This window comes from Austrofundulus limnaeus, unplaced genomic scaffold (genome assembly GCF_001266775.1).
Source record: "Austrofundulus limnaeus strain Quisiro unplaced genomic scaffold, Austrofundulus_limnaeus-1.0 Scaffold145, whole genome shotgun sequence".
Lineage (NCBI taxonomy): Eukaryota > Metazoa > Chordata > Actinopteri > Cyprinodontiformes > Rivulidae > Austrofundulus > Austrofundulus limnaeus.
The window spans coordinates 1,101,203-1,108,971 of record NW_013952547.1 but is presented as its reverse complement, the minus strand read 5'-3'; the positions used below and the strand labels follow the sequence as shown (position 1 = coordinate 1,108,971).

The 7,769-nt window shown below is 39.3% G+C and overlaps 1 protein-coding gene across 4 annotated transcripts in view; it reads right to left on the bottom strand.

Annotated features, from left to right (window-relative positions):
- abr (ABR activator of RhoGEF and GTPase) overlaps positions 1 to 7,769 on the bottom strand; it is a 131,531-nt gene that overhangs the window by 32,493 nt on the left and 91,269 nt on the right. For all 4 annotated transcript variants that reach the window (XM_014016459.1, XM_014016460.1, XM_014016461.1 and 1 more), the window contains 2 exons: positions 3,390 to 3,487; positions 3,164 to 3,295 (listed from right to left, as the gene is read on the bottom strand). In XM_014016459.1, the coding sequence (XP_013871913.1) occupies positions 3,164 to 3,295; positions 3,390 to 3,487 (230 nt within the window). The remainder of the gene's footprint in view (positions 1 to 3,163; positions 3,296 to 3,389; positions 3,488 to 7,769) is intronic.

The window sequence follows — 7,769 nt, the reverse complement described above, 5'->3', positions numbered from 1 at the left end:
AAATAAAGTTTACTTACTTACTTACTTAAGATGGATGGATGGTAGAAAGATGGATGGTTGGTTGGATGATGGATGGTTGGTTGGATGCTGGATGGAAAATGGTTGATTGATAGATGTGTTGATGGATGGTTTTAAAAATTTAAACTGCAGCTCTATATAATTACATGATAATGATTTCAGACTCTGGTTGGATTAGATAATCTGAGATATGCTTTCTGCAACAGGTAAGATATTAACTTCACAGGTAAGACTAACCCTTTTCTGCAGCCACCATTTAGCTTGAATATCATTTATATTACGAGGTTCACTGATGAACATCACAGTTTACCTGCTGCACCATCAGGGTTTGTTTAGCTGAGCTCATATTTAACTCAGAATTAAAAACCAGATTATTTGTCATTCAGTCATGATGAAATAAGGGTTTACTTTCCTTTTTCATGACTTCATGATTCACAGAAAGGAAAGCTAAAAAGCCTACAGGCGCCTTCAGTCACAAACAAAATATAATCTTCTGATGTCAGAAGCGATCAAATTTCTCATCAGTTGGAAAGTGAAGTAACAGCCTGTGGAGCAAAAAAAAAAAAGAAAGACAGAAAACTTACAAGCCAATATGCCCATTTACGGTTAGTCGGTATTCTACAAGCTTGTTAAATAAATCAGAGGGTTCCCCAGAGACAAAAGTAAAACACAGAGGGCTCCCTCCAAACGCAACTTCACCAGGAAAAGCAAACAAGTCTGGTCCCATTGTGATTCTCTTCAGGTATGCACTCTGCACACATTCCTCTGTATCCATACAGTCAAACATCTGCTTTGTGTGGTGAAACGTGAGGTGGAAATATTCACCAACACGGCGCGGTTAAAGAAAACAAGCTTGGGATTTCATCTGGATAAACAAGCCGCTCAGAACTGGACAGAACTTAAATCTTCAGATGCTGACAGTTCACTCACTCAGATGGTTTAAAGGTACAGATAAATGACAGCCGCAGCTAAAGTACTTCATCTCTGGTCAAATCTGTGCCTGTGAGAAGCTCTGCTAACCCTCTGAGAGTCACAAACAGCACATGCCATTCTCTGTTCTCCCCCAGCAAACTCTGGGTCTATTTATCTTTATTTTTTTTCTTGGCTCTTGTTGGCTGGAAGCGGAAATTCCCAGCAGCAGCAGCGTTTAACTCTCAGATTGACAGCTACTGTATATCATTAAATTAAAACACAGCGGTGACCTTCTCTAATGTTCTGAATGTGAAAAAATATGACTTCTTTCAATTAATCGGGGAGAAAACTAGTTTTCCTTAACAGCTGCTTAAAATAGATGCTGCAGACGACAAAAAATAAAAAATAAATGTAAACTCACAGACTGTACAAACACACAGGCACAAAAAGACAACATTAAGTTGGGTCACCAAGTTCGCTCCTGCATCACTTTCATTCTCTTTTGCGTTTGAGGGGGGATCAGAGGAAGTGCTCCACACACATCATCAAACTGAAGAGACACGCACGGAAAGTCGGGAGTGACAAGCAGGAAACAAAAACAAGTCGTGGGCGCAATTTTTCCATTCAGAGCTCGGCGAAAGATATGAAGCAGAGGCGTGGGTCTGAGGAGAAACCAGATATTTCTGAGGAGACTGAGGCGAAGGCAAACGTTCCGGGGGCGAATCTTGTTTGCCCCACTTTTTTTTTTAAACACATCTGAAGCCAAACATATCCAAAGGGAAACTTTTCACAGATTCTACTGTGACATGAGATTAAAAATGTGTCGCAGCCTCTAACAAATCACCTGGAAAACATTTTGATGAGGATCTTCCTTTAAGTTTGAAGGATAGCAAAGGAATAAACAAGCATCTACAAGCTCACCTCAGAGACAAACGTGTGCCAAACAAGGAAAACGTTGGAGCATTCCTCCATGAGCAGTGTTTCAAAGCCTCAGAGTTGACTCAGATTTATAATGGGAGCTTTAATGGGTTAAAAGGCAGCCGGATATTTAACATATACAGAAATACTTCTACTAAAAGGCAGCAAAACAACAGAAATCAGGTTTTATTTGACCCTTGGTTGACGTTTCTGTTAACTATAATAAAAACATTGTTTTGCCTTAATACCAAGAAAGCTCTGGTTTTGACAGGAATGCGTGCTACCTGCCAAAGAATATGTGAATGACACCAAAATTGGACAAAGAAATCAGATTTTCTGACACAAAAATGGCAAAATTTGCAAAACCAAGTCTGAAGGTAGCGAAAATCTCCTGGATGCTTTGGACCTAAAAATGTAACTTGTTGTGGAACTTAGGGCAACAAATGAGAGCACAACTGTTCGGTAACAAAGTGGGGGCACTCTTCACTATTAAAACAAACTTTTAAAATGAAAGTTATAATGTTTTGTAGGTTTATTTGCAGAACATACATATTAAGGTTTACCTTACCTGCAAACTAAAATACAGAGCAAACAAAACTGTTATCGTTTTTGTGCTGGGCATTGTAGCGCATTATTGAGTTCACACAGCCAGTACTTAACAACGATAATTACTATGATCTTTATGAGGACTTTGCATCGACTTCCATTCATTTTGATTGCCTAACCCTGACCCCTCCCCCTAAACCTAACCCAATAGTTAGATCTAAACAAGTTATTTTGTAAATACGCTGAACAGTGTTACCACTTTAATTTAAAATGCTAACAGTGAAAGGTTCGTGCATGAGATTAATAGTGAATAATATAAAAAAATGAAGATTAATCATGATTAAACATTTTAAAATCTGCCCAGCACTAGTTTTCTTTCTATCAAATGTTCACAAAAACCGTCAGTACATGAATTCTAAATAGGAGCTGCTAAATAGTCGGTCTGATCTATTCTTTGTTATAATGTTCTTCATCCTGCAGCCCATTAAAAGATATGCCCAAGGTTTTAATAAATTTATTCATTCACTCATTTGTATTAGTTTTTTTCCCCCATTTTATGTCCAAGCCGAGCTGAATGTAAACGAGGTAGAAGAGAAACAGAAAGAGGGGAAAGGGGTGTGACCAAACTTAGGATTTCTGTTTATGTCACATGCATGACCAGTTTTTACAACAAGCTTCATTACATACCACCACTGCAAAACCACTTCATGGTGCAGAAAGGCCAGACTGTTAAAAAAGGGCCCTAACAAGATTTGTTGTTGTCTCTTACCTGGACTTGTCCTTTGCCCATGATCTTGTCCACGATCTCGTTGTCGTCCTTGTTGAGCATGCTTTTGTCGTAACACTTCTCGTAGCACAGGATCCGCAGGTACTGGGAACCCTCCAACTCGATCTCAAACTCCTGTAAAACAACACCGACGTCGAGGAGGAGAATTAAATGGTTGTTCAGGGAGGAAAATAAAAAAGCTTTCCTGTAAACAGCGTTTGGAACTGACTTCGTTCCACTGGGGCTCTGTGGTGTCCCTGAAGACTCGGGTCTTGGCTTTGCTGACAAAATAACCAAACGAATCCACTTCGAGGGTGCAGTACAAATCTAAACAAAAACACAGAAGGTAGACACGTCAGATAAGGAAATTATCAAAGTGGAATCTAAAGCATCAAAAGCTGCGGAAACAACACTGAGCAAACATTTAAACTTCTTGCTGCACGGTTGACAAAACAGATGTAGATCTGCCTCATGAACTAAAGTCAAACTGCAAAAGACCCCAATTTATTCATTTTTACTTCATAAAACTGTTCAGTACAACTCCAGGCTAATAATATTTCTTATAAATATTGTAAAAAAACCACCCTAACCCTAACCACCCCAGGTTATTTAAATGAGTAAATAATAACGACCTTCCTCCTCATTATAAAGAGGTACATTTTAGAGACTTTGCTGATGTATGGAAATGCATTGTCACAGTTAAAAGTAGAAAAGGTTATGGACAAATTACCACAACAGAAAAGCACCTTTAAAATGTGTAAAAATCTGTCGGGTTTGAATGTAGAATTTCATTGCAACCTCTGATCCTAATGTTAAAAAATAAGTATCACAACTTGACCCAGTTGTTTTAAAGGAAAACGTGATTAAAAGTGGTGGTGACTCAGTCATCTGGTCAGAAAAGTGCCTTTAAAAGATGAAAACAGAAGTTGCATTCCATCCAAGAGAACCAGAGAGTCAGTTAATGTTTTGGTTTGTTAGCTGACAAACATCAGTCTCCTGCCTGTGGACACCATCGGTCCTCCTCCACTCCGAACATCCTCTTTCCACAGCCTCGTCTCTCTGCTGGGACACTCACTCTGACTGTGAACAATTACATTCTGTTAATGTGTTTTTGTTGTTTTAAACGCTGCCGTAGCTCCTGCTGCAGAAGTGTCTATAGTATTTCCTGCAGTTTGGACCTGGTCCCTTGAGGTTTCCTCGGTCTGACAGCATGACAGATGGGTGTGTGGTTTGACCCTTCACAGGGACGATCGCTGAGATCGGTGTGTGATGGGGGAGGGGGGGTGTGAGTGCTTAAACCTCACGTTCGTGCACCTATAATTTGGTAAATGCTAAGCGTGTGCAAAAAAATGCAAATTAAAAGAGAACAGGATCATTTGTAAATTCCACAAAACTGAACACAGTAAACACACCAAGTGTTAAAAAAATTGCACCATTCTGTAACACTGAGGTAAACATTTTTGGAACGTTTTGCAGACATCAAATTCTCCATTTGGTTCTGGTCCTGTCTTTGTTTGTTTTCCCAGCACCCTGAAAGGTTCTGGCTTCATTATTCCCAATGAGGAAGAGATTAGTGGCATTGGTATAAAGAAGGTTTGGTGAAGTGGGGTTTCACTGTAACCATTTGGGGGATATTTGTATAATGAAACAATTATCTTAAGCTTCCGTTACATACGGAAGAATAACAGCAGCTACTTCTGTATCAAGATCAAAAGTTTCCTTTAGCTAGATGAAATGGCCTGGATTGTTTATTTTTGAGGAAAAAGGTTCATTTTTACTTTTTATATCTTAAAAAAAACAGCTGATATTTACAATTTAGTTAAACTGACTTTAATTGTTTGACTAAACAAGTTCCAAGGAGTGTGTCGTCTGTAACAGACCCAAAACTCAAACAAGGCCAGAGAGAGGAGATTTACAGAGGTTTTTTTTTTATCATCTCCATGCACTTGATTCAAAGGGGTGAAAAGCAGAATTCCACAAGTTTTGGTTTTCCTGGCAGGTCACCACGAGGCTTAGTCCATGAGGGGGGTAGAAACGGGTCAGTGTTGGGTCATGCCCTCTAACTGCAGGGGTTAACAGATCCCATCCTTCTCCATCTCAGCTGGCTGAGGGCGTAGAGCCTCGCACGGGAGGCTAATCTGTGCCTCGGGCTGAGCTGAATCGATGCCGGGTCAAACTCCACAGCTTTCAGAAACAAGTGATAATCAGTTAAAAGCAATAAATGTCACAACTTACAGCCACCAGAAAGGCTGCTCCGAAGTTTGCTCAAAGGCTTCGGAGGAAAACGTTGGTCTTGGGGAACAAAACGAAACGAGCAGAGAACAGGCAGAGTCGGTTTTTATTGAATCCAGAAGGAGAAAACTAATAAAAGCTTGGCAAACAGTGAATGAGGATGCAGGCAGCCAAGAGTCAAAGAAACACAAAGATTGCTGGCTTTTCTTTCAGGATGTCTGTGAGAAGATATGAAACAAATGTAAGAAGATTTAATAATAAAGCTTGTGTGTCTCTCTTACTGTTTGGATTATAAGTTTTTATCTTGATCTGTTCCACTTTTTATTGGTATTATTATTACCCAGCGCGGGTTGGAACGCCTGAAACAGACAAACTTACTGACAAATATAAAAATAAACTACTCAACAAGGTACCTTTTTTTTTGCCTTTTACTAGGTCATATTTTTCCTCCACAAACAGTTTTTTTGACARGTTCAGCTACCAGTTTGTGTTGCTGTGACCCAGTTAGATTAGCTTTGCCCTGGGCTGAATTTAAAACCCTGTTTCCTCCACGGAGACTGTTGTGACACAAATAACAGCTCATAACAYAACTTCTGCTACTTAATRGTGTCATTTTTTWAAAWATCTTAAAACAATATTTGGCTATAATTGAGAATACTTTGTCTCCTTAAAATGCAAAGCGGTACTTCAGAACTTTTGAAGTGGGGCTCTGTGGAAAGGATGTGAACAATAAATCCATTACCTGCTTCAACATATTGTGTGTTAACCACATTTTCTGCTGACTGAGAGGGAAATAACTTCAGCAAAGTGACCAGGAACACTACACCCTCATGTCCACACAAATATTAAAGCCTTTCTASGAGTGGTATAGTTTTCAGGGCAGTGTCACTGAATTACCTTTGTGCTCTCGGTACAACACAATGACCGTTATTTGGCAAAAATATTTGCAACATGGCATCACATAGTGGCTATCCAGCGTTTTGACCACAGCTCTGAAACTTTTTRCCACGGTGGACCATGAAGCAACAACTTTAACTTGACATAGTTTGGTTTGATGTTTTGTTTGTTACTGGTTTGGTTTGATTGCTGTTCAAGATTTTAAAAGAAGGATATTTTGTGCTTTTAACTCCTTCCTTTTCACATTTCAARCATCCAGTTGGGGTCGATATAAAGTGGAACTGCAATGCTTTGATCTTCCATACTTTTTTAAAGCACATATCTCCATCTGCAAATGTGCAGTTTGCAAAAATGTTCAGCTCATTCAAGACATTCCTGCTTCAGCAATTTATACTTTTAAAGATATTTTAGCTTTTTCAGCCATGTTTTTCTTATTGAAAATGAATGGAGCATCTTTAATGAACTTTAACTTTTGCTTTGTTCTGTTTTTTGAAATCTTTGTGATAATGTCAGCTTCTATTTTCCTGATTTTAGCTTCTTTCTGCTGTTTTAAGCATTTTCTGTTTCTTTCAGTTGTTTTCTGCATTTCTAGCTGTTCTTTAACTAGCCTGACCCTTGCCTTCCTACACAGCTCCGCTCAGTTCTAGTTTTGCTTCACTGCGCCATTTGGGATTTCTCCCATAGACAAGGATTTCTTCAGGAGCATTTTCATCCAGGCCAATCAGAGAACAGAACGTCAATTTTCTGCYCAGCGTCTGTTAGTTGTTTTAGCATACGGCAGTGGAGGAAGTGAATGAAGCCAGTCTGTGTTGACAAGACTTCCAAATTAAATTAAATTTGTCTGACAAAGCAGCAGCTCTCATTTACAGTCGTCTCGTTCGGCTCGGTACTTCTCTCCTCTCAGTAGGGTTGTTTACAGCACACACAATTTCTAGTTAGCATCTTAGCTTAGCCTCCTTCACAGTGGAACTGGCACACATACAGATCCAATCGTTTTGAACTTCAACAGAGGCCACGCCTCCAGCAAGAATCACTTCTCTATAGTCGAGAYTCCAGACCTGAAGCAAATTGAAGGACAAGAGTCTGGTTTTTACCAGACWACTATTTTAGCTAATTTGAGCTTTTTTCAGCTGAATTCACCCTTTTGTTTTAATCTCAGTTCCTTAATGCATAACTCAGTAAATGTTTGTTCATTCTGTTTCTTTGTGCTAACTTTAAGCTATTTTAAGCTATTTTTAGCTTTTCAGCAAAAAAAGTAAGATTTAAACATTTTTAAACGTTCTCTAGTTAAAATCTCATCCTCGTGTAGCAGTTTGCTGCAGACCTGAGTCTGACGTTTTCATGAAAATGTTTACGTCAGTGTGACCTTGAATAARCCTAAACCTGAACCGCATCCATGGTGAGCACGCCACACCCTGAATCCATCGATACGCTTCACTACACACATTACCTACAACCTCTATCAGCAAACCCACCAAAC